This window comes from Calonectris borealis, chromosome 15 (genome assembly GCF_964195595.1).
Source record: "Calonectris borealis chromosome 15, bCalBor7.hap1.2, whole genome shotgun sequence".
In the NCBI taxonomy this organism is placed as follows: domain Eukaryota; kingdom Metazoa; phylum Chordata; class Aves; order Procellariiformes; family Procellariidae; genus Calonectris; species Calonectris borealis.
Window position 1 is genome coordinate 1633774 of NC_134326.1, and position 25789 is coordinate 1659562.

Below are 25789 nucleotides of genomic sequence, written 5' to 3' on the forward strand. Positions count from 1 at the left end.
ATGAGAAATGCGGGGATAGATTGCATTATTTATAGTTTCGTTTTTTCCCAGTTTTGAACGCCTAAGAAAGAACAAGCGTATGCAGTGCTTAGAGGGGGACACAGTGTGGCCAGACTCTGCATTTGCAATGACTGCCTGCTATTCCTGCCTGGTCCTTTTACATGGATCTCTCCATCCAGCCTCTCACTAACTGCACTCCTGCTGCTTTCCACCCGCAGCCTGAAACCCTGCCAACCCCACTCCACGCCGGGCTGAGCCCCGAGGCAGGGCATCACCTACTCCATCCTCCGCCCGGGAGTGCCGGAGTGCTTTGGGAGCCGCACAAGCCAGCTCCCCCCCATCAGAGAGCAGCCCCAGTCCTCTGCCGCTCGGAGGGGGTGGAAGCCCCCCGAATTCACCTTCAGCCTCGATGATGATCCAAGCACTCGTCCGCTTCAGCTTCTCGCGACTGCCTGCGGACCCGAGGGCCTTGAGCAGGGTCTGGGGGCGGGGAGCACAGGGCTTTCCCGCAGCCTTGTAACAGCGGAAAGCAGGACCAAGCCACGCTGGAACTGAGTTTGACAACTTGTTACCTTGAAGGATGATGTTTTACTTCTATCCCAACGCTTACTGCTAAAAAAAAATTATATCTGTACATGCACCAGGACTCAGACGGGCGAAAACTGCAGCTAAGCAGTACCATTTGCCGCAGGGCTTTCCGTTCAGAGCATCCTTCTCTGCCTCAGCAATGTAATGAGTTGTTTGGGATATGAAGGGGCTGTCTCACGATGTGGAGGGGGTTGGAAAACGTTAGCTAGCGCTCCTGTCAGACCTCGCAGGGAGAGGCATGCTTTGCGTCTTCCTCAGAACCTAACTTAAAACACGAGGATGCATTGAAAAAACCTGCTTTGGAAGATTTTAAAGAACAGCACGAACTAAAAAAGCAGCTGCCAAAATTAACTTCCAGCATTAAAAATCAGCACTGATGAGAGCCATCTTAGATCAAATAATTTATTTAGTAATTCCATGTAAACACTTCAGATTTACTAGCAAATACAATGCTTGCTGTTCTTTTAAATAGATCATTCAAAAAATAAGAATCTATTATTAATGGCAGGTTGACTAGAGATCTCCATACTACTGTACAATAAGGAATTTGTTTTCTAGTGGATTTAACATCTCGATTTTTCTTGTTCTGCGTTTGCTTTACACAAAGCCCAAAGGACACACGTTTGAACTGCTCCCTGACGATGCCACTGCGGACCGGGGTGTTTTGGGGAAGGTACGCAGGCAAATCCTCCCATCCTGGCATTGGTATAAGCTGATGTGAGAGTGGGATGGCAGAACTTGCGTGAACAATGTTCACAAACACACGCCTTTTCGGTCAGAAAACAGAGAATGAACGGTGGAGAACTTCTCTTTGGGATGCATAAAAGCAACGAACTCCATCGTTGGCATTTACTTATCAACACAGCAGTACACATACACGTATCCACAGTCTCGGAAAAGCATCCTATGAGCTGGAGAAAGCAGTGGTTCTGAGGCTTGGTACACCAGTGCACTAAAACCAAAAGAATGATACCTTCTTACATAGTCAAATGAAAAATAAATATCTTTATTTTCTGCCTACTTTATTTCAGTTTTCAAATAAATTTTAAATAAATCTGTACAAAGTATACTGTTACAGTATATATTCGTAAGTTAACTGAAATGCCTAAGTGTAACAACACTACAATAAAGCAGTATAGATTGGCACATCTCTAATAAAGATTAACTTTTACACTCAAAAAATACCAACTCCCGTGAAAACCCTTGATATATTTTTGGTATTCTTATGCAAGTTACGTTGCAAACATATTACAGACCAATTCTCCCCTGCCTTAAAAAGAAAATAACTTCTAATGGTTTTTCAGAGAACGTGAACATCTTTATGCTGTTAAAGGGACACCATCAGGCTAAAAGAGAGAGAGAGAGAGTTAAAAAAAAAAAGCAAAAACCTTGGTCAAAAATTGGCAAGTTTTAGACGTCGTGCACTTTTACCCATCTCACCGAGCTCCGCCTGCAGTCGGTGCCAGGGATGGCAGGACCGCGGCAGCACCGCCGGGCATCTCGCCTCTCGCCGGGACCGGAGAGACTCCTGGCAGCCGCCGGATTTCCACCCCGCGCCCCGGCTGCAGGGAGTGCTTCCAGCCAAATACCCACACCAACAAGGAAAGGATTTTTTCCCCTTGCGATCCAAAAGGAATTAACACACATGCACTGGGGGTGAGTTTTGCTTTTTTTTTTCCCCCCTAAAACAAGAATCTAAAATTGATCTGACAGTGTCCCTTTGCTCAAAATAAAGACTTCCGTACTATATAGATTAGATATTGAAGCAAACTTGTTCACAGGGTGAAAGAGCCAGGTACATTTCAAAATTCAAGTTTTCAAATCCAACTGCAGTTGTTAGATTCATGAGCTCTTGAAACCTCCTAATATTTCGTTAAATAATTCCGAATCGGGGCTAAATATTACAGATTAAGAGTGAGAGTCTTCTCTCTTAATCTTTCCAATGATATATTAAATCAATGTTTACATGCTGAAAGTTAATCTTACATTAGAATGTAATGCAATATTGGCTGCAACATAAACCTATAAATAAATCAACTACCATAGATTAAACTCTGTTAAATATTTCTAAGTTAATAAAATATTGACAGTATTATAAAATTACAGTATTTACAATAAGAAAAAATCTAGACTAATATATACCTTTAACAGATCTCTTCTCCAATTTGGGATTGCAACGGAATTATGAATATATGAACAATTTATTAGAAAGTTGCATTGCAATTATCATTTTTCCATTAGAGCTAGAGAGGGTAATCTATCACTGCCTTTGAAAAAAAAATAAGTGACTTCTGATGGTGGGGTGTAGCTTTTGAGTACCAAACTGGTAACAGGAGTCCTCCGCAAGACGTCTGAAGATAATGTAGGACCAGCCTCAATTGCTCAGATTAAAGTTGTATTACAGAACTGCCAGCAATCAGAACCACACAGGCTGCAAAAGGGGAGGAAAGGTAGTTTTCAGCTCAAAGTGCACAGCTGGAAGGGCGCCCCTCATTCTGGACTCCAACTAAGGCTGCAGGAGCTTCGACCTGCACTCAAAAACTGCAAAAACCTCAGCTTTTGGGTTCATTAGGAGGAAATTAGCCACTGGTGCTCCTTAAAGGGACATAGTTAGGTTGCAGCTATGCCAAAAACGCTCTCGCCAACCATGTACGATAAAACCAGACTAGGCATTTGAGATCCTCTTTGGCTTGCTTTTTTGGGAGGTTGCGTTTTTTTGGGGTCGGGGCTGATTTTTTTTTTTTTTTTTTGCATTTTGTTTGCTTGGGAAAAAAAATTGGCTGGGACCGTGCAGGCAACTCATTTTCTATTCCTCACCAGCTTCTCTCTTTCTTGAGTATTAGCATAACGCTGTTGTGTTTGGGTCGCAAACACTTGCGGAAAAAAAAGGAGGCTTCAACGCTCCCAAGTCGATTTGTCTTGGTATAAACCAAAACTTCGAAAAAAATGACCTAAAGCGATTCCCATCATTAAAAAGCGCCAGCTGCTTTTGGGGTCCCAGACACCTAGCAATGTCCTTTTAAGGATCAGACCTTTTACTTGCCCTTTCTCCCAGCCTTGGAGGAAGAGTTTACAATGAGTTTAGGAAGGGCAACGTTCAAATTCTCTCCCTCCTCCCCACATCACACTTGCTTTCTAGCAGTAATTAGAAAATCAGGAAAAAATGGGGGGAAAAAAATAATTTTCAAATTCCTTTCCCGCCCTTCCCTCCCCCAGTCCTGCTCACTGTAAAACAGAAATGGCGTTTTTTAGTGTATATTTTTGGATAAATTGTTTTCTCAGCCCCAAGCCTGAAGATGCTTGTGAGAGACCTACCCGCAGGCTTCGGAGAGGTGAAGCAATTTATGCATTTGCAGGGGTTTCTACCAGTTCCCGTAGCAGGCAGCCGGGAACACCTCTGTCCTTAAAAGCAGGCTTTAAAATAGTAAAAGAATAATTTGTAAACTCGGGTCTACGTTACCAACAGAAGGCTCTAGGTCCTGCGGGCTCCAGTTCCCAGAGATGCAGAGCAGGAAAACTAGAAAGAAAACTCGGTACCTTTCAATCACCTGCCGGGTTGTACTGGGGGGGAGCGGGGAACGAGAGAGACATAAATGACAACTGACCTTATAAACAAAGGTATGTTTAGGGCTTCTGGTTTCAGGAATAAACCGATATTTACTGGTAAAAGTCTGCCAAAAAACAAAAACAGAAACACAGGATTACTGGTAAATATTGGTTTATATGGAGAAGTTAAAAAAGAAAAAAGAAGTCATCGTGTTCCTGATCTCCACGTGCTCCTGGGCAGGAGCCCAGAACTGCCCCGCGACATCCCTACACTCGGCCGCATCTTTGGCACCCGGACACCTCAAACCAGAAGCCTTGTTTGAGAGGAAAGTCGTGTTTCTTTCCTTTACTCCCCTTAAACTACACGTTTCTTTCTGGATTTCCCCCCCCTCCTCCGCAAGGCTGGTCCTATGGGGCTTTGGCTCAGGACATGGAAAGTCTTCTTCTGAAACCACTTGGAAATGAATTTGTACATAATATGGTATCTCATCACCAAAGCTGCTGGTGCCTGAGCCGCATCCGCTCCCTGAGATACCATAAAATATACAAGACTGAGTGTATATTTTAAATAAAGCATTTTCTTGTAAGTGGCATAAACCCATTCATTTTATTTACATGCTTATTTATTTCCAAAAATAGAGTTGGTCCACATTGGACAAGAGAAATCAAGAAGCCATACAGTAGAAGAGTTAAAAGTCCAACATTTAACCAAGGTACAATGAAATTCCAGAAGTCTGTGGCTGACTTGAACCACAGAAACATACACATGAGCCACACAGACATTTGTACATAGAGCATTATATTACCAATAATATTTGCAAACATGAGGTCAAGATGGTTAAAAACCTAGCAGAACCGAACCAGGGGTCATGGCTGAACAGAAGCGGCTGGTGAACGGCCGTCACTACCGTGGGGAAACACCACTCTCCAGAGATTTTGCTTTGCTTTTTGTTTTTTCTTTAACTGAGAAGTCCTAATTTTTCTGCCCTGGGGATCAAAATTGAGGACACGGTGAAAGCCAACCACACGTAGCTCCCTGAACGCACACCGGGCGGCTGGGTGACGCGCGGGCAGCGTCACCCGCGGAGGTGCCGGGGGTCTTGTGCCCAGGAAGATGCAAGGAGCGCGAAACAGCGCGGATGCCGAACGGCACTGGCAACCCCTGGGGCTGGCTGTGCCGGGGCTGGCCGCTGCTCGGAGGACAAAAGCCCAGCCTAAAAACTGTCGGGTTTGATGCCGAAGCAGGGCAAATCTGCAGGGCAGGACCCCCGTCCCGTCCGCCCGGACAGACCGACCCTGCCCGCTGCTACCTGGCCTTAAAGATCACCTGGAAAGGAAAAAGCAGGTATTTATACCCTTGTGGTGTGCTGCGGGGTGTCTGAAAAGGCTCCGGATGGGTTTTTTCTTGAAAACAAGGATTTCCCTCCCTTGCCGTGGGCAATTTTTGGCATTAGTAATTCCAGTCCCGTCTACCTTTTCTGGAAGACCGCAAATAATCCAGCCTGACCAGACCTATGGTATTAGAGGATGTTGCACTGGACAGATGAGGGAAGTGATTTTTACTCAAACAATTTAACTTTTTTTACATTTTAAGGAAAAAAGCTTGGAGGCCTGATTGACAGCACAGGAAAAAAAAAATGGAAAAGATGCATTATCTCTGCATTATGGCCTGGTTTATCTAGGTGTTTCCATGGACCTCACTGTGATAGTATCTCAGTGTCTCCAAAGGATGGAAAAATAGATTTAAACCTGTATGTTCTCCTGCAGAGAATCACAGCAAGTAAAGGGGAAAGACAGTTGTAGCACTCCTGGTACTTCTACAAACAACCCCCTATACGGGGTAGAACCGCATTAAAAGGGTATAAATTAATTTTCCTTTTTCAAGTCATCTTTGACACTCACAATATTAAGCCTAGTCCAATGTGAATGCTAGTATAGAGCTAATTTACAGAATGCCAATGATAATTATCTGTACCTAACAGGATTTAAAGGTAAGTATACTCAGTACATTTAGAAAAAAATACTATTACCAAAATGCCAGACCTTTGACAGCAGTTAAAACAGAAGCAGCCGTGCAGTGTTCTATGTGGACAGACAGCCTTTAGCACAAGTCGCTATTATCATCTGAGCCTGTAACAGACAACTTTATCTTCTGATTTGTCTTCTAGAACGTTTCTAATCTCAGATGTGAAATACATTTTTAAAAAGAGATGGGCCTGATCCCGTGCAGTTGGGTACGTACAACACTCCCCAATGAAACTCAAAGCCCAAATTCCTAAAGAGAGAGCACAAGAGATTTTTTTTCTTACAACAAATAACTATCATGCAAGCATACCACGACGTTTTTATATTAAGTACTTCAAAGTCAGCTGGTATAATTTAACTAGAAGTGAGCAATCTAATGAAATTAGTATTCCTAGGGGGAGGGGACAAAGGTTGCGCCAGTGACAACCACAGATTACCACGGGAAAACAGCACAGGGACACCGTGGGGGTCTAATGAACTGTGTTACAGGAGAGTTCACGCACAGCAGCCTCTCAGACCTTACCACCTAAATCTGTAATACCGGTTATTTTCTACGGCAGTCTATACACCTTCACTCCATTTGCTTTTGCTACCCAGAAACAGATATTCTTCTTCCTGAATGAGCAAATCACTTGAAGCCTAGCAATATTGTTGGAGCATTAAAATTGGCTTTTCCTCCCCCTGCCTATTGCCTTGCATTTCCCAGGGTCAGCCCCCACTGCTGCATGCTCACCATACCAGACCTTAGCATGCTCTTCTGAATTTTCCAGTCATGGCCAGGCTGAAGTCACTTCTCTAGTATAAACCAACCATTCTGCTCTTTCAATTGCCAATTCTTGTATTTAAACACTAACTCTAACCGAAAGCCTTGAGGTGCCTGCAGTTAACCTGCTCCTATTGCAAAATCCGATCGTTTATCAAAGCACTTACTCTTTGGTACCATGATCTCCTGAAGACAGGGAAGGTGGGAGAAGCAAGGGTATTTGCCACCACTTCTAGACTTTTAAGAAGCCTAAAACTAACCTAGAGCAGCAAAGGGTTGCTCTAGCTCACACCAGTTAGCTATGGGTCCTCCTTGGTCTCTTGGGAAGAGAGGTAAGAGAGGTCTGCACGCGCGCACACACACATGGACAACCCTCCCTCAAGAACAGAGCTAGATGACACCTGGAAAATGTTGACCAGACACCTCTCCCTGCTCCTTCCCTTTCTGCCCATTGTTAAAACCAAAACCATTTAGTTTTTTCTTGGTAAGAACAAAAGAAAACAGAACATACCCACAACATTAGTTGCTGAGGCATGCTCTGGGATCTGGCAGACCTGCAAGTCAAGCTCAGGGCAGGAATTTGAACTGGCAGTGTCCCATCACAGGAGAAATCTAGATGCCATGCTACCCAGTGTTCTGGGCTTGTTTCTCCTCTTCGGTCAACCAGACTTTGCAGCCTGGACCTAGATGTGCTCACCAGAAAAGTTCAATGAAAATCAACACTTCACCTGGCAACTTTGGTTTTAACAAATGGGTGTTTTCCAGAGGAAACTCATTTGCTCAAAGGCTGAAGATCTACTCAAGATGCAGGCCTGGAAGCCTTCGGTCACCATCTCCAACTAAACTTTTGTCTACCTTGTGCTGCCCAAGTGATCAACATCGGCTGCAACCAAAGAAGGACTCCATGATATTTCTCTTCTCATTACAAGCATAATTTTTTTAATACCTTCTTGGGAGGACTTGTCAAAAACTTTTTAAAACATCCAAATAAAGATCAGTTGATTCTCCACCTCCTGCTGTTTGTCAACATGTTCAAAGATTCTGGTAGATTACTCAGAAAACAAGATTGATCATCGAATCACAGAATAGTGTGGTTTGGAAGGGACCTAGTCCAACCCCCTTTCTTTGCAGAAAGCATGTAGCTTTCATGCTATCACATCCTGAAGAGTTACAGCGCTTCAGTTTCTCCTCCTCTAACCAGAGTTCAGGGTTGCTGAGCTGCAATTCCCAGTGTCCCGTTTAATACTTTAATTAAAAAAATAATAATCCAACATTAGGATGTTACCTAGTCATGGAGAATACTAAGTTATTTTTTAACAGCCCTATTTTTGGCTAGTAACTTTAGCGTTTTCAGTCTCAAGCTCTTTTAAAACTCCTAGGTACACCTGTTGCTCCTCCACTTGAATTTACTTCTTTGCTCGAGCATCTCTGTCTCACCCACTCGAGTTACAGGGGGAGGCTCCGTATCTTTACCATCCAAAAGGACTAGGTGACGGATAGGTAGGCTCTCAAACATGCCTTGTGCTCCAGAATGATGCAGAGAAGTCACAAGCAGTATGAAGTAGTGCAGAAAATTAACTGTGCCTTCAGTCCTGCATGCTCAGGTTCTCTCCCCAGCCTTCCCTCTGATATACTTAAGACAGCATTTGCTCCCTAAGGCCCCCGGCTCTTCAAAGCCCCCCCTAAACTGCTTAATTTCCAGATCACGGGTTACCTGCCGAACAGCATGGCTCTTTCGGTCTACTTTGCAAGAGTTGGACTTCTGTCTTTTGATGGAGTCTTGCTGGACTCCAGAAGTCCCTTCCTTTATAGCTATTTCACTTCATAACTTTATAACTATTTTACTTCATAACTGATTTCCACTTCAGCTCTGAAGCTCCTTCATGACAGAGCTCTGCCTAACTTGGGTATCTGTAACCTTTCCAGGTATCTATGGAGCTGCCTTGACAAATCTAAGGACTTTATTTTTCTGATCTTCTCCCCTGCAATATTTTATAACACAAGACTCATTTTCAGTCCAGCGCCTTCCACCCCTGAGGATGCTGAACCTGTAATTGTACTGTGGTCACTGCTATTTAATGACTCAACGGTAATTATATCTTGAACCAGTTCTTACATTTTAGTCCTAAATCAAGGCTAACTCTATACCAGACTGTTACAAGAAATGATCCTTTAAGTAAATCAAGATGTTTGTTCACCAAAATGTTAGCCAGCTCCTTCTCAAACAATTTGGCCAGATAGCATGGACATAATTGAATTTACTTTTTCTTACAGGTTTATGAAGACACATGAGCCTGATTTTCTCCCAAGCCCCATGAAATCCATAACCACCTTCTTGTCTGGAATAGAAAATTTCCTAATACCTCTGTGTCTTTAAAATATGGGATTTATATCCAACATAAATTTGGCTGTGTGGTCGTCACTCCAATTTCCTCTCAGATTTTATGGCAACTTTTTAGTTCTAGTGTTCCTTCACAGCTTTATGACCTGGCATGCCTATTCGGTATAGTTTGATGGCAGGTACTGCAGCATCTTACTGATTTTCATCACCCCCCCACCATGTTTCAATCAGACCAGCTATGCCAAGGTCTTTTTACACCACTGAGCTACAACAACTATTTTTGCTTCATGTTTCCACACTGGTATACAGACATTTTTCTTGTTTGGACCACATGCCCATTTCTTATCCCAATCTGCAGCCTGACAGCTGGTTGCTCCTCCCGCCTACACAAGTCTGCTCCCAACCTCCTCGTACCCCACGCCGAAAAGTCTCCCCTTGCCCTCCAGCAGAAACGGGCACAGGTTTTTGTTCCCGGCACTCCCGTTCGGCGCCTTCACCCAAGCCCTGACAGCCTCAGCCTTCCACCAGCGCTGTGTTCAGTCCGTCCACCCAAAACCCTGTCCACTTTCTGTGCCACCAGTCTAGGGACGCTTCGGCTGAAGTGGACACCAGCCCACGCTGCAAAGTCATGACTCCTAACTTCACCTACTTATCATACCCTTTCTACTATTTTCCCAGGCATGCATTAAGACTTTAGGAAGAGGTACCACCATGTCCTAAATTCTGTCTTCTTCTCAGGCACCCAAATTTAGCTTCCCAAGTATCTCAGCTTCAAGGATGACAGCCCGAGGCTTGCCCCAAGCACTCTGATACCTTCCAGGATCTACTCGCCCACTCAACAGGCGACTCGCCAGGTGGATCTCCTAAACATCAGGAGCGGAGCCTGTATTTCCCACAACCAAATCCTTTGCCACCCAAACCTCCCAGAGCTACTTCCCCAGCTTCTGGAGGCATCTCCAGAACAGAGAACAACTCCTCAACCAAGGCTTTAGTATTAAATTATAAATTGCCCCTTTAATCCTGTCCAGTTGCAAGTCAAATTTCCACAAATAAAAGGCAAGGCAGCCAGTGCCAAAGTGAGGACGGACCATGACCATCTACAGATGATTTAATGCCATCTCTTCTCCACCAGCTCAGCAACTTTGGCCTCAAGACGCTTTCTGGAGCTTGGAGCGCCTCCACTTGTTGCACTGTATAGTATTTTATCACAAGATAATCACTCATAAAGTGTGTCCTCTCTGCACTCGTGTGTGCAGTTCCTAGTGCAATTAAGCCAATGTTCTTCGATTCCCATAACTAAGCTAGGATTTTTATTTTATGACCATATAAAGTCCATCTTTAAACTAAAAATAGACTGACTGTTAACGGATTTTTTTTAAAAATTACTTTAAACCACCAATTAGAGACTTTCATTGGACAAGATAAGTTACATATGGCCTTGCAGAAGCCTGCAAGGATTCATTTACCAGGACTTTTATTGACAGTTGCAGCTCAGAAGCCAACTGTTTGGTTTTTTTTTTAAAGATCGAATGAGCCTCTCAACACAGCACTATCAAAAGACCTATCCACAAACCAAACTGTTTGCATGCATGAAAGCAGAGATGACAATTACATGAATTTGCAGTGCTTAGTTCAGAATTATTAATGCTGGAAAATAATTCAGAGCCCCTAGTCCTTATTTTGCTCAGAGACCTGCCTGGCTGCCCTTCAGCAGCCCCTGGCAACAGTGATCCTACCGTCATTTATTATTTAAATATAATAATCTTTTTAATAAAAAGAAATTTGGAACCCCATTTATAACTCTGTACCTGACAAGACAGTGGCTTCTTTTCTTCACCTCTGGTGCTGCTCACACAACATTTTTCTTAAGTTGACCTACCCACACAGTTTCTGATAAGCCAATGCTACGTTGCCAGCTCTCCTCAGCATCACTTGAGTGGGAGGTTTGAATACCAGATTTCACAAAATCCTTTATCCACGCTTCCTAGCCCCGGCATTTCTTGAAGTACTGACAGATGAGCAAGCCTTCATAGTTCACCTAGAAGTGAGACAGCTGGACCTCCTTCTGCTGGACTGACGCAGAAGAAAGGAGCTGGCCCTTGAAAACCCAGCGCCCCAGGTGAGCCTTGAGGAGTCTGGACCAGCTGATGCCGATGTGCTGATGCACACTCCCAAGGAGCTGCTGGTTTGAGCTCCTCTGCCCACACTAATGCCCGAGCAAAAGCCAAGCCCAGGAAAAGCAAGTTCCAAACCTCAGGAGACTACAGGCAATAAAGCCAGCAGCTTGGATCGCACTCACGAACTATTGTGCAACGAGGACAGCGCACGGAGAAAGAAAACATATAGTAAGACACTACACTACTACTATAAAACATAGTGAGACACTACAACAAGCCCAACCTGGGGGAGAGAAAGACACTGAAACCAACGCGGCTAACTGCCAAATGACAGCGCTGCTCTGAGATGTCCTATCCAGACAGGTCCTGCCCAAGATGCACAAACCCTGTCTGCACTCTGGCATGAAACAGCACGCCTTTCTACCCAGAGTTAGAAGAATAAAACCCACCCCAGTCTTTGACCGGGACTAACATACCAGGTGAAGGGCACTGCAGATATGATAAGCACCCGGTTATTTGAGCTCGAGTCGCACATCATGACATTCACCAGCAACGGGAAAAAAGGCCACTGCTCATTTTCTCCACCCTTAACTCCCAGCATTATAAATTACCCAGGCATATATCTTATACAGACTTAGCCTCCTCCAGCCGCCGCGTGAAGCCTGCAGCTTCATCTCAGCACCAGCCACATCAGCACAGCTGATGACACAGAGGAGATGAAAACACGCCAGTGGGGGTCAGCCCCGCAGCAGAGACCCCGCAGCTCGCGTGCCCTCGCACACCAGCCCTGAAGCCCCGTGTGCCTGCGCTGGCCCAGCCTAGAGCAACTGCGCATCTGTCCAGCGGGATGATGAGACGTCCCTGAGATGTCTCCGAGAGCCCAGGCTCAGCTCCCAGACCTTCCCGCAAGCATGACAGTGCCGCCTCACAGCCAAAACCACTGACGTGTGTCAGCGAGGCACGATCTCTTGCATCAAGACGGTCACCCACGAGGGCTGCCGCACGGTGCACCATGTCCAGTATGAAATCGAAATCCATTGGGGTCAACATGGTCACAGGGATTCAGACGCCATTTGCAAGCCACCTTTACGAGCAGCTCTCCATAGAAATTAACATGCTGACCAGGATGACATTTCAACGTGTAGAGGTTTTTCCCCGAAAAGCTGTCCCAGTCTCTCCAAGGCATGCACTTTGGCTTCCCGGCAGCACGCAGCGATCAGCTCCCACAACAGCCGCCTCCCTCCAAGGTCTTGCTAGCCAAGAGGGGCACATCCTTCCACGCTGCAGATGTAACTCCACACCTCTCACCTCTCCGATCTACGACAGAAAGAATGAAGCTTTTCTTCACTTCTTGCATATTTCAAGATTGTGTTTCAAGAAAAAAACCCTTCTGCACCACAGCCAGGAAGGCTCAGCCCAAGCTCCGCTCCCACTGCCAGTGTTGCAGCCAGTCCTCCTTTCACTTCAGTCTCCTACGTGGCCTATGCCTAAGAAAAGGCTAAGGTGTGTATTTTTGCAAAGCTAACATCAGGCTGGACAGCAAACCAAGTGATGACCAGCAAAGCCAAGGAATTATCTGAGTTAAGACCGAGTTACCTGCTGGGGAGATCCAGAAGACGCCCATTCAAAGCAGGCGCTCTCCCAGATGATGGCTGATCCAGGAAGGAGCAGAAGTACGCCACATATTGTGAACCTAAGCCTGAAGACGACGAGGTGCAAAAATGGCCAGCCATCTAGGTCTCCTGTTTTATCTAGGGCTACGTCTACACGAGCAATCAGCACAGAGCCAAGTTCAACAGCAAAGGAGTCACTGCTCGGGGATGGTCACGTTATCTGTGTTTCGGGGATTTTACTCTCCCACAAGCTCTAGCTTGGTCTGATGGACCTAATGCCCACCGGTTGGTCGAGCTTGTCTTTTGGCTTAGTTAAACCCAAAACAAATCAGGTCATGTGCGTTGAGACCGCTCCACGATAAAACCAAGGTACGCTACGCAGGGACAGCACAGCACTTCGCTGCAGAAGCGCACACCCGACCTGAGCTGCAAAGCTGCCGCAGACACCGCCACGGCCCCGGGGACGTCCGGTGCGGGGTCCTGGTCACCCAAAACGAGACAATACCCACACGCAGACAAAACTTACAGCCAGCCTGAGCAGGGCTCCATCTTGGCTGGACGTGGTGCCTTCCAGAGGCAAAAGGCTCAGGACCAGATCCCTTCTCCAGGCCAAGGAGTGCCAGCAGTATCGATCCGCAGAGGGACAGTGAAGCATCGTCCAGGAATATCCAGCCACTCGCTGTCTTGTTTTAATCAGTCAACACTCGAAAGACAGATAGTGGGGCCAGAAGTCCTCTATCTTTATCTTTTCTCACTTAATCTCCAGCTGACATTTTTCCGTGAAAACATGCCTCGTTCCTCGCTGTATGAATTCAACTCTCCCTCTTCTGTGATATTTTGCCTCAAACAGGCTACACAACTGTTTACTACTTTCATGGAGGCAGGCGTGACATGCTCCGACTCTCCAAAAACCCGCAACTGCTCGTCTGGCTTCAGCCACGTACAGACACCGAATTGCAGAGACGGGACCAGCAGAGCTACCGCAGCCGCGGAGCTCAGCCCCACGCCCCCGCCGCCCCGCGCTGCCCTGGGATCCGCTGCCCGACACCCCTCGGCTGCCCGCGGCAAGGGGTCTGCCAGAGCTGCCGTCATCTGGCTCTCACGGGCTTCTGGGCAAGGGCACCACCCTCCACCCTGAACGCCCGTTCAGATGCTGAAGCACTCGAACGGCGGCCAAGGCATGCTTCTTCCAGCCCAGCCCTCCCGCCTTGCTCTGAAAGCCTTTTCCCACCCTCCAGCCAGACAACGCCTCCTCTGCCGTGACTGCTGGGAGCTGCTCCCCCGGGACAAACTCTTTTCACCCGGCTTGGTACCCGCCTGAGCCCGCCGGCTCAGGAAACGCCTTTGTTAGCCACAACGGCACCATACCTGCCTGCGGGAGGGCACGTCCAAAAGCAAACCCGCTCATCCTTTCCCTTCCAATGTACTTCTCCAGCAGCAACTTTTATGCCATCCAAATTGCAATAAAATATCCGGTATATCATCAGAGGAGTAACTCTGTGAACCCCTAAAAATGGATGGTTTGGCATTTACTTCTGCTATCTACAGCTGTTCAGACCTGCATTAACGACAAGCCACGCGCAGTCCAGTAAAGCCTCATAGCCCACCTGTTTTCACAGGAAGCGGGATGCATTGCGGACCCCTACGTAGACTGACTTTCCCCCAGACTGTAGTGCTGCTAAAACACAGTCCCATCAGGAACCGAAATGCTTTGAAAAGATAAAAAGTAAAAAAGGATAGGCAGGCTAAGAGAAACTCCCAGAGCGGATCCAAGACTGTCTGGCACGAACGGTACGGGAGCGGGGAGGCAGCATCGCTGATGGGAGCAGAGCAGGCAGCCCGACTCTGGCAGAGGAACCTCAGCTGCCACACGAGAGGAGCATCCTTCCCGTGCCATCAGGCCATCACCCTCAGTAATTTCAACACGAGAGATCCCACTTAAGAGAAAAAAAAAATGCCATGAACTTCAGGTCCAAAGATTAGGCTCTGGTTAAAACAGGCTTTTAAAAATGGTTATAATTTTGAAAGTCTGTTTAGATTAACCTTAACTAGCTTTAAACTATATATACGTATCTCCTTGCCACGTTCGCAACCCACGCACAACATTTTGCGGTGCCAGTGAGCTAAATCATGTGCAAGTGAGCGGAGTAAAAGGAACCACAGGCTTGAAAAAAAGCTCTGGGCTGAAATTATCTTTCATTGTTGCAAGTGGCACAGGAGAATGAGATGAGATGGCAACAGCAGAAGGAATCAAGAATAAAAATGGAACTCACTTGTTTACCTTGTTGGTTTTGTCAAAACATTTTGACAACACTTCACATGCAGCCTGCTTCTCCGTTCTGCCACCAAAAATTCAGATCCTTTCACCTATCTTCACGCGTTACAGAAGAAAGCCAAGAATAATAAAACTTTTCGGGAGAAAAGTGCATGTGCAAAAAATACAAAGCCCAGCACAAGAACTTAAAACTACGCTGGACTCCCCTTCCAGATAGTCCACACACCAACATGAACAGTGACCCTTCAATTACACAAGCTGAGTTAACAAGGAGCAGGCAGCCAGCAGAGTAGGATAGTAAGAAAATAAAAGGAAAGTTCGGGTAAGCCTGACAAAAAGCAAAGCAAAAAAAAAAAAAAAAAAAGAAAAAAAAGAAGAAAAAAAAAAGAAAAAAGAAGGTGCAAACCAGGATTTTAAATTTGCAATTAAAAATAAAAAATTCTTGACAGTTTCGTTTTAACAGAGAAACTCTCCAGCGCTTTAGGCAGAGCCCTACCTTTCAAAAAGCAATCCAAGCTGGTAAGAAGCAGCAGGTTTTTGAATGAGCAAATTGCACAGTTGTGGAAGAATTTGCTTTCGCTGCCTTCTTTCCAACTCACCTAAGAGAGCCTCGTTTTCTACCCATTGGACTAGCAAAACCCAGGAAATTGGCTGGTTCTAGTTACATTTTGAGTTTTCGTGTTTCACGAGAGCCCCCCGAAATGTAAACCTGTTTTAGCATTCTTGTACATTAATGTCAGGATTCTCCACTTCTAGCTCCCACAACTTCTGCCACAGACAAGTCAATCAGATTTGGTATATGCCCTGGAACGGGAAATGGGAGGTCTGGGTTTAAAGCAAACAAAAAAAATTATGTCAGTGCTCTGCAAGGTGTCGGATCCAGACTCGGTGGATCTGCTGAAGTCTTCAATCCAAAACACTCGGTAATTTTACTCAAAAAAAAGAAAAAAAAGTTTAACCTGTTGAACTTAGAGAAAAGAAGATAAGTGGCAGACCTTTGAGGATGGCAGGAAAGTGTGCGGGTGCAAAAACGTAACGTGCCGTAGTTCACCACCTTAGAAGAAATCAGAGTTTTGCTTTGTTTGGTTTTGTTTTTCTTAAGTGCCAGGGAATCGCGCTTCCCAAAGGGCGGCTTTAGAGTTTAGGGGCACCAAGGTGGAAGCATGAAGTGAAGACATGCCAAAAACGTCAGGTTTTCATAAACCCTTCTTGAAAAAGTGCACCGTGTTTTTAGTAAAAATGCACATCTACCAAATCTCCACTGACCACGGGCCACTTGCATACGGAAAGTCGCATCAACTTGCAGCGTCAATGCTGACATTTTTGCCTCCTCCTTCCACCCACCTCCCCAAATTTTTTTCCTTGGGAGACATACAGCGCCACTGCATTAGAACGTACAAGAAATGAAAACAGTGAGTACGACTGATATAGATCCATTGACTTTTTATTACAAATGTACTTGATCACTTGGCTTCAAAAAAGTTTAAATCAACCCTATTTTCTGTACGCCAGTACAAAGTAAAATCTATTTTACAAATTAAATACCTAAAAATTTGACAAAAATATTAAAGTTTGATGGAAAAAACAGTTATAAAAATCTTAAATCCCCTTTTAAGAAGGTAAGAGATAACATCCCCTCCCAACCCCCACAGTCCTGTTATACAATATTAATAGTCATTTTTTTAGAATAGGTAGGTATGTTATATCTTGCTGTTAGCATACAAGTCACTCTAATAGCTTTATCTGTATATACTCCAGTTAGTGCATGAATGCCATCTGATTGAATATAATCAACTATCTTTAACTGATCCCTAATTTACATTTCATAGCTTGCATAGTTTGAAGGGACAAAGGTTATACTACAGCTAATCATAAAAAAAGGTGGTTACAGTGCTATTTTTAAAGGCAACAAAGTAATTGCTCCCCCCCCAAAAAAAGAAGTTATCGGTCGGCTCTGAGGAGGGGTTAAAATGACTGGGACAGGATGGTCTCTGCCTCGCACCGCTGCCCGCACCGGGCAGCCCCTCTGCGCTTACAACAGGCAAGGTACAGGGTGCGAACCGCTCCTCGGCGAGCGCTACGCCGAGCACATTTCAACCCCTGCACGGGATACGCACGAAAGGGACACTGTCAAGTATTTTTTTTTCCTTTCTCCTTTTTTTAAACTGAATTTTCCAAAACCGCGCATGGGAATGCCTCGCTGGAAGCTCAGCGTCCTGTCCGCACCCCGCAGCCGGGTTTCTGACCCTGGCGGCTGCTGCCCGGCCGAAGCCCTGGCCCTCCGCGGCACCGCGGGCCTGGAGCTCGCCGGGACGGGTCCCGGCAGCCCCCTCCTGCTCCCGTGCAGCTGGAGGGCTGCCTCTCGCCGCAGCGTGGCAAGCGGGACCGCAAAGAAGAGGCAGGAACCAACAGCGGCTCGTTCTGTTTCTTTTTTTTCTTTTTTATTTAACGTCTCGGAGACAGAGCGATGTTACTTTTTTTAAAAAAAACAAAACAAAACAAAAAAAAGAACTTTGAATTTGGAGGACATTTCTTCGTTAGCATAAAACCACTTAAAGGGCGGTTGCATTTCAATGGTAAATTACTTGACAGTGTCCCTTTAACTTAAAAATAAAATAATGTCAGTATTGCAATGAATTTCAAGTTTTCTTGCATGTAGTCATTATAAAGTAGTTTTTATCATGCTCTTGACCTATTCTACAAGACATTTAAAAGCATATCATCAAGGAAAATATAAGGCATACTTCTCAGGAATTAGATATCTTGGCACATTTGAGCATACTGTCTTTTTTTAAAACAACACATATGGTCAAATATACCTTTCTTCTTCTAACATTGAACAGGGTTTTTGTACTTGTTTTAAATACTGAGATATTAGAGCCTTGGTAAAGTACCGAGCACCTCCGGGGGGGGGAAAAAAAAAAAAGGCAAAAAATAAATCAAAACAAAAACAAAACCAGAAGCAAAATCCCACGAACCTTTACAGTCATTTTAGTCTTTCATTATCATCATTCATCAAGTCCTAGAACATACATAACGTGCGTTAAAAGAAGAAGAAAAAAAAAACACCAAAACCAACGAAACACGCAGAAGAAACCCAAAACGAGACAAAAACTGACCACCAGTTCTCGGGCACTGTTCACAAAACTGCCAGCGGGCTGTTACAGGCTGTACTGGTTTGACTGGAACCGCGCGGCCCGTGCGCTTCTCGAGTCAGCCAGATCCCGGGCAGGATCCGGGCGGCGCGGGTGAGGAAGACCACGGGGAGCAGCCTGCCTCGTTAGCGATGTTCCCGGGAGCCGGGAGGGTAGGGAAGGACACTCTGCCGTGCTCTCATCGCCTCCCGCTACTTATTGCCGGCAACACAAGGCAGCGGCATGGAACTATGAGCGCCGGACCGCGTCCGTCGGCAGCACGACAACTTTTGGGAGGGCAGTGAACAGCAGGACCGAGACAATCAATCAAGTAGCAAAACCAAAGCAATTAATTTCCTAACTACGTCTAGCAGCATGGAGAATGCAGTCCCGCACACATCACAGTTGAAGTACAATAATCGATGGAACTGCCCATCCAGACCCTCCGATTCAAAAGCAGGTTATCAGACAAATGTTTACATGCAATTGAGAACCATTTCAAATGTCACATTACGCACTCCGAAAGCTTATTTTACTACTGGGAAATAGGAAAGTGCATATTAAAGCAATTTTAAACATTTCCAGTGATTGTTTAAAAGAAACAGAAACACCTCGCTACCGGCATCTCGTATTTAACTTTCTGTGAACACTAACAGCAAACTTCTTTAAAGGGAAGTAATGCATGGTACAATGGAAACAGCTTGTTTTGACACTTACAGTACATCTCAAAAAAAAAAAAAAAAAAAAGAAAAAGGGAATTATAATTTCAAACGGGAGTAAAAAGACAGCAGGAAATAAAACTCTTTAAAACAAGCTTTTTTTTTTTTCCCCACACTTCTGAAACTCCATCCTTGACCATCAGTAAAGCAGCGCAGGCAGCTCCTGCTCGTACAGGTGGTGCCTTCTGCGCGCAGCAGCTAGGTCTACCAGACGGCTAACTTTGCCAAGAGCGTCAAGAAAAATGATTGCATCCCAAAAAAACTTCCGAGTGGAACAAGATCCTAGTTTCTCTGAAACGCTGTCTACTGAATTCCGGCCAAGAAAAGAAAAGAAAAGAAAAGAAAAAAAAAGTTTTGCTTTCACTGTTTAAGGCATCTTTTTTTTTTCTACAACGTTTTCTCTTCACTCGTAATGATGATAGTCATGCAGCAGTTTAATGATAAAAATATATTAATATTTTACTATACAGCAGCAAGAAGTTAGTCAATTAAAAGCACACCAACTTTTTTTAAAAGAAAAAAACCGAAACAACAAAAACCACCTGTAAAAACCTATTATTATTCTCATTATTATTACAAACAATTTCAATTTGGAGAACACACCTGGACAGATTAGCGTTCTGACAAATCTGCGTTTCCCTACCCTAGGCTTCGACCGGAGCCCGCGAGCGCGCGCCGGCAGGAGGCTGGGACGGGGAGGGAAGGGCACGGCTAGGCTCGCCAGGTATGTAGCCAGTAATAGCTAGCACCACAGCTACATGGAAATCCGTTACAGACACACACCGGCTTGGCTTTCACTTTTAAACAAAACTCCGAACCCCATGGCTCAGTAGGATTACTCTGCCATCGCATCGCGCTGATTTCTAACAGGCCTACGGAAGTTAACGGCACTGGCAGGGATCACAGCATCGGTTCGGACCTCTCACGAATTTCAGAGATAGTGCTAGTGCCAGTGGCGACACGGAAAGACTCGCTACCTGCTGTCCAAAAACAGGTTGACTGGAAACCGCTGCACGTCAGGTTAAGTACTTTAAGTACACAGAATAAAAAAAATATATTATGAACAATACAAGTACATCTCATATACACAATAATGACAATACGCCTACTCAGTTGTAAACCAAACAGGTGCAGAAAAAAATATTACGGGAGGAAATTCTTTACTTTTCTTTTTTTTCTCTCTCTCTCTTTTTTTTTCCTTTTCCTCTTTTCTTTTTTTTTTTTTTTTAACTATTTGAATAACTTTGGTTCAAACGTAAAAATCACAAGTTAGCAAATTTCATTTAAATGCCTTTTTTAATAATTTTTCTTCATGTTCACAGAAGTTTCACTGACCATTTTTATATGTTTAAGGTCCAGATGCAATGCATATTGTATAAAAGAGAGCACTTATTGTTTACCTTGCATGAATTAAACCTACGTACCTTTTAACTCTACAAACTTCTGCATAACATTTAGACAAAGCTCAGACACACAGCATGCCTAGCCCTCATATATATATACACATCTCTAATCACAGGTATATAGGGTGTCAAATATACTATAGTAACCTCCATGTAAGGTTCGAAATTTGGTAACAAAATGAGAAGAAAAAACTAAAAATATTATTTTACGTGTTCTAAAATATCTCTTTTTTTTTGTGCTAAAGTCAAATGTTAGCTCAACATGAAAAGGACTTTTTTTTATATAATTCAGCAATATTATAATCTTGACCATTTTTGCAAACACTTTTAATAATAATAGCTTAAACGTGTACAAAAGTTCTCGGTTAATTAGGGAAATAAACACTCAGTTCTTTATATTTTTAATCAAGTAGGAAACACAGTTCATATATAATGTTATTACTTTTTTCTGACTTTTTTTGTGTGTTTTGTTTTGTTTTGTTTTTGTTTTAGCAGCTGCTTACTGTTTGATACGGTGGGTAAAGTGGAGGAACATCCAGCGATGGGTGGCGGGTCGCAGGCGCTGCTGCCGGGCGGCGGGGGGGCGCCGGGCGGGCGGCGCTGCCGGGGGGGGCGCCGGGCAGCGGGGAGGGCTCTCGCCGCCGCCCCCCCGCCCCGCCGCCCGCCCGCCCTCCCGCCGGCGGCGGGGCCAGTCCGCGTCCCGGGGGGCGGGCGGTCAGTCCTCCTCGGGCTCCTCGGCCTGCAGCAGGGCGCCGGGCGGCCCGGCGGCGGCGGCGGCGGCGGCGGCGGCCTCGGCCTCGGGGGGCGGCTCGGCCCCGGCGCCCGCGGGGGGGGCGGCGGCGGCGGCGGCGCGCTTGTCCCGCTGCTTCTCCTGGATCTTCTTCATCTCGTCCGAGTACTTGCAGAAGGTGTGGCCGAACTTGGCCCAGACCTTGTAGGGGACGGTGATGGAGTTGCGGTAGGTGGGCTTCACCTCGCTCACCCGCATGAAGACGCCGTACTTGTTGGAGCCCACGTCGAAGAAGAAGCGCTTGTTGTCCACAGTCAAGGAGGTGCCCTCGGGCAGCTCGGCCGGCTCCTCCTCCACCCCGTAGTCGTCGATGAGCTTGGCCAGGGCGTCGCGGAACTCGATCAGGCCCTGGGCCGGCAGGGCGATGGTCTGGCCCTGCGTGGAGCCCAGCCCCGGGCCGCGGTTGACGGTCTGGCGGACGCGGAGGAAGCGCCCGCGCTGGTTCTCCTTCAGATCCATGTAGTACTTGCGGTTCTCCCGCACCAGGAACTCGCTCTTGAGCGCCCGCCGGGGCTCGTCGGCCGCCTGCGCCAGCTCGGGGGGCTGGCTGGGGCCCAGCTGGGCGTAGTGCTCGATGAAGTCGCCCAGGTAGTCGCGGAACTCGACGGCCACCGACATGGAGAGGGTCAGGCGGCTCTTGTTGCCGCCCGCCCCCACCTCGGCGATCTTGAGGAAGCGGCCCTTGGCGTTCTGCTTGACGTCCAGGTAGAAGCGCTTGTTCTGGATGTCCACCCGCTTGGAGGCCAGCTCCTGCGTCTCGTGCTGCAGGCCGCCGCCCGGCCCGCCGCCGCCGCCGCCGCCGCCGCCCGAGCCCGGCCCCCCGGCGCCCGCCGCGCCCCCGCCGCCGCCGCCCTGCTCGCTGCCGCTGTCTCTGTCCGCCATGATGCCGCCGCCCGCCGCCGCCGCCGCCGCCGCTCGGCCTCGGCCGCCGCCGCCGCCGCCGCTTCTCGCCCGGCGCCCCCCCGCCTGCGCCGCCGCCGCCGCCGCCTCCGCCGCCGCCGCCGCCGCCGCCGCCTCCTCGGCCGCCCCCGGCCGCCGCCCGCCGCCGCCGCCGCCGCTCCGCCCGCCGCCGCCGCTGCTGCAACAGCCCCCGCGGCCACCAGCCGGCCGCTCTCGCGAGATCTGCGGGAGCGAGGAGAGGGCGCGGGAAGGCGGCAGAGAGCGGCCCCCGACGCCGGCCGCCCCGCCGAGCCGGGCAGCAGCGCCGCGCCGCCGGGCGGCCGCGCCGCGCACCGCCGGCCGCCGCCACCGGCCGGGGGCGGGCCGCCGCCCCCCACGCCCCGTGCCGCGCCGCCAGCCCCTCGCCGTGCGCCGGCGGCTCCCGCGGCGCTCCCGGCCCCGCCGGCGGCCCCCGGCGGGACACCGGGCTCCCGCCCCCCGGGGGCCGCCGGCGGGGCCGGGAGCGCCGCCGGGCTCCTCGCGGGGGGCTCCGGCAGCCGCGCGTTCCCGGGAGGAAAACCGTGCGGGCGACCGCCAGCCCCTCCCCCCCATCCCGGGATAAGGCTCAGCATCGGGCTGTATTTATTCGCGGCTGCTAGTGGAGTTAATTCATACATCGAGGCGCGGCGGGGTACCGGGAGCGCCGGACTCCCTGGCGCGGGGCGGGGTGGGGACCGGGGTGGAAGGGGCAAGCTGCCGGCGGGCAGAGCTGCCGGCAGGGGCCGGGCAGGCTGCCCTCCGAGCAGCCCCAGGGCGTGGACCGGTTTGCTTTTTGTTAAACTGCTGCTTTTTTGGTGGGTTTTCGAGGAGATCCCTTTGCTTCCGGTCCTTGTTACCAGACCCTGGATCCCGAATCCCAAGCCAGCTCCAGCCCAAGTGAGGATGCTTTCTCCCGGTGCTGCGGGCCAGGAAGCAAACCGCCAGGCTGGGTTTGGCTGAAAGTGCCTCCCTGCCTGCTTCCCTGCCTGCTGCTTCCAGGGCAGCCAGTGCTGACTGGCGCGGAGGGCATCGATGCTACTTTGAGCATCCCAAACAACTGCAAGCGTGGCACGCAAAGCAGTCGTGCTACCAGGCAGATTTCGTGGTGGCCTGCGGGATGTGCTCTGTGCTGGAGGAAATAACATATGCGTTCATCGAGGAGAAAGAGATTAAATTGTTAAGACGTCTGCGTGTCTTAGAAGTTGCTTAGACATCATGGGAGGGACCCCCACTCTGCCCCATCGTTATGATTAAAGCCTTTGTTATTAGTGACTCCATGGGTAACAATAAAAAAAAATAGGGAGGAAAACAGTTTCCTTTTCATACAGAAGCGATGTTTCGGAGCTGTGGTGAGCTGCAGCTTGCAAGCTGTCAGGAGCTGTATGTCAGCTTGCAGAAATGCCCTGAACGCCTGGGACGCGCGGTGCTACGTGGATGCTACGTTTGATTATCAGCCCCCCTCAGCACAAGACCTCTCCCGGTGGGTCCCCGGCGTGGGAACTGCACGGCCAGGCTGGCATCGCCGCACTGCACCCCTGTGGCAGGCTGAGGGCTGATGCTCTGGCAGTCCGTCTCGATTTGCTCTTTTTATCCTGAAGGCAAGTGACATTAAACAATTTTAACTGAGGCCTAATGATAACGCCTCTTGCTAACGCCAGCAGGTATCCTTATGGAGCCTTAACCTAAACCGCTGCTTTAATCACGCGGGAGAGCTGGTAAATATGTAACTGCTGGGGAAATGCATTTGGTGAAAGCCTGGCGCCCAGGAAGCACGTGGCCCGTCTGTCTCTGACCACGGTGGGGTGAGAATTGCCGGTGGTGACAATGCTGATCAAGTGTAGCCAGCAGCAGAGGTTATTTTTCCTCCCCAATGCAGGCCAGTGTTATTGCTTCCAGAGTGGGTGCACTCCAGGTGGATACTGGTGATCCCGGGAACAGACCTGCCAGCATTTCTCCTTTGGTGGGATGGTGTTGGTGGGACCCTGCTTGCCCAGCATCATTCTGTGTTGCGAGTCACAGCAACTGCCTAATACTCTGGTTTTGAGTCTGAATTTGGCTTGAATACAGGCATTTGCTTATTTAAGTAAATAGAACAAAGCAAAAAATGTTTTTTTTTCCCCAATAGCTAATCTTTTCCAACAGGAGCTCTACCACAGCAGCCCCTCCCGGGCGGCTGGCTGTGCCGCAGGGACCTGCATCGGTCTGCCCAGCGCTAAAACAAGATAACGTGGCCAAGGCAAGCCTGGGATGAGTGCTTGAACAAAGCGAGGTGCAAAACAGGACGGGCAAAGGTGGTGGACAAATGCAGGAGCCAGGGGAATCTCTTCATACCTCGTCCAGGTACTGATGGCCAAAGCCTGGATAGGGATCTTGCAGGGACCTCCTGGGTCACACGCTGCCCTCCCTTGCTGTTGTAGTCATATCAATATGTCCCATATGTTTATCAGGCTTCATGTTGGCTTTTTTTGTGGGTTCTGCTGAAACCTGTCCCAGAGCTCTTTGCTCTGAAAATCAGAAATCTCTTCATCCCAGCCTGAATATATCAATGGCTTCTTTACAGCTCCACAACTTTGGAGCTTTCGTAAGGTTTTCTCATGTTTTCTCCCCTTCCATGTGTCTCTCAGTAGCAATTATATCCCCTTCAGCCCCTGGTAGTCTAAATAAGGCCAAGTTTTGGTAGTTTCCTCTCATAAGATAAATCCTTTCTTTGACTGTTGTAGTCGTCCTTTATCGCACCAGTTTCAGTTCCTCTGAAAGACAGGGGAGAAGGTTTTCAGAGTCATGGCTGGGATTTCAGGCTTAAGATCAATGGGACTTTTGTTTCAAAATCCAATTCGGAGGGCTTTTAAGAACATATCTGATCATTACAGCGAGCATCACAAAGTTTGGAGCCCAAGCCTGTTATTCAGCTACAAAACGACGACTCTGCTGACTCCAAGAACTTGTACGAACATTTATAATTGCAGGAGGGAATCTAAGAGCCATTCAAACAAGAGATAAGGTTCGTAACAAAAGTGGCTGAGATGCAATTGTTATTGTGCAAGTCAAAGAAAAGGCTGTCACACACAGAGGATGTTGCCAGGAAAGATGCATTCGAGTTGCTGAGCCATTCTTCTCCCATCCGCCGTCCGAATTCTCCTGCAGTCTTCCCGGATCTATTCAGGCTTAGTTGGGCGATCCACCGGATTAGGGGGTGACCGAGTTTAGATTTGCCATTGGTCACAGCTTTTTGCCAAGATGTGTCAGATCTTTGCCTTGGTCCAGTCCTTGTCCAGCCCTCCCACCATGGAAAAGGGAGCGTATTCTGGTTCAGAGTATTTCCTGAGCTGTGATGGGACTTGGAGCAATAAAGCAATCAAAGCAAAGTTGCCGTTACCATCTCTTGGAGCTGGAGCAATTAGAAGGCAGTTACAGCCGCGTGGGGATGTCTGAAGTTGTGCAAAGGCTTAGACCAGCCCCCGGACTGGAGCATGTAGCAGGATGGTGAAAGCTTCCTTTGGTTTCCATCTGGGTCTTTTTCAGAGCGTGCCTTCGGAGAGAAGAGTTCAGCATGGCTT

General features: G+C 47.8%; 1 protein-coding gene and 1 long non-coding RNA gene across 3 annotated transcripts; both read right to left on the bottom strand.

The window, feature by feature from the left end:
- Positions 1 to 986: 986 nt before the first annotated feature.
- On the bottom strand, positions 987 to 21117 carry LOC142088553 (uncharacterized). Of its 2 annotated transcripts, XR_012675869.1 has the most exons (5): positions 21028 to 21117; positions 4194 to 4259; positions 4049 to 4105; positions 2731 to 3019; positions 987 to 1540 (listed from the first exon to the last, which is right to left on the bottom strand). It is a non-coding gene; the product is annotated as an uncharacterized LOC142088553 (long non-coding RNA). The 2 variants fall into 2 exon arrangements; XR_012675868.1 differs by having other exon boundaries at positions 2731 to 4259.
- A 122-nt stretch (positions 21118 to 21239) lies between these two features.
- PURA (purine rich element binding protein A) lies at positions 21240 to 22196 on the bottom strand. The gene has a single exon (XM_075163966.1). The coding sequence runs from the start codon at positions 22194 to 22196 to the stop codon at positions 21240 to 21242; it is 957 nt and encodes a 318-aa protein (XP_075020067.1).
- Between the last annotated feature and the right edge of the window lie 3593 nt (positions 22197 to 25789).

What these genes read in the sequence shown, in the direction of transcription:
- PURA (XM_075163966.1), bottom strand. Translation starts at nt 22,196, where the DNA reads ATGGCGGACAGAGACAGCGGCAGCGAGCAGGGCGGCGGCGGCGGGGGC.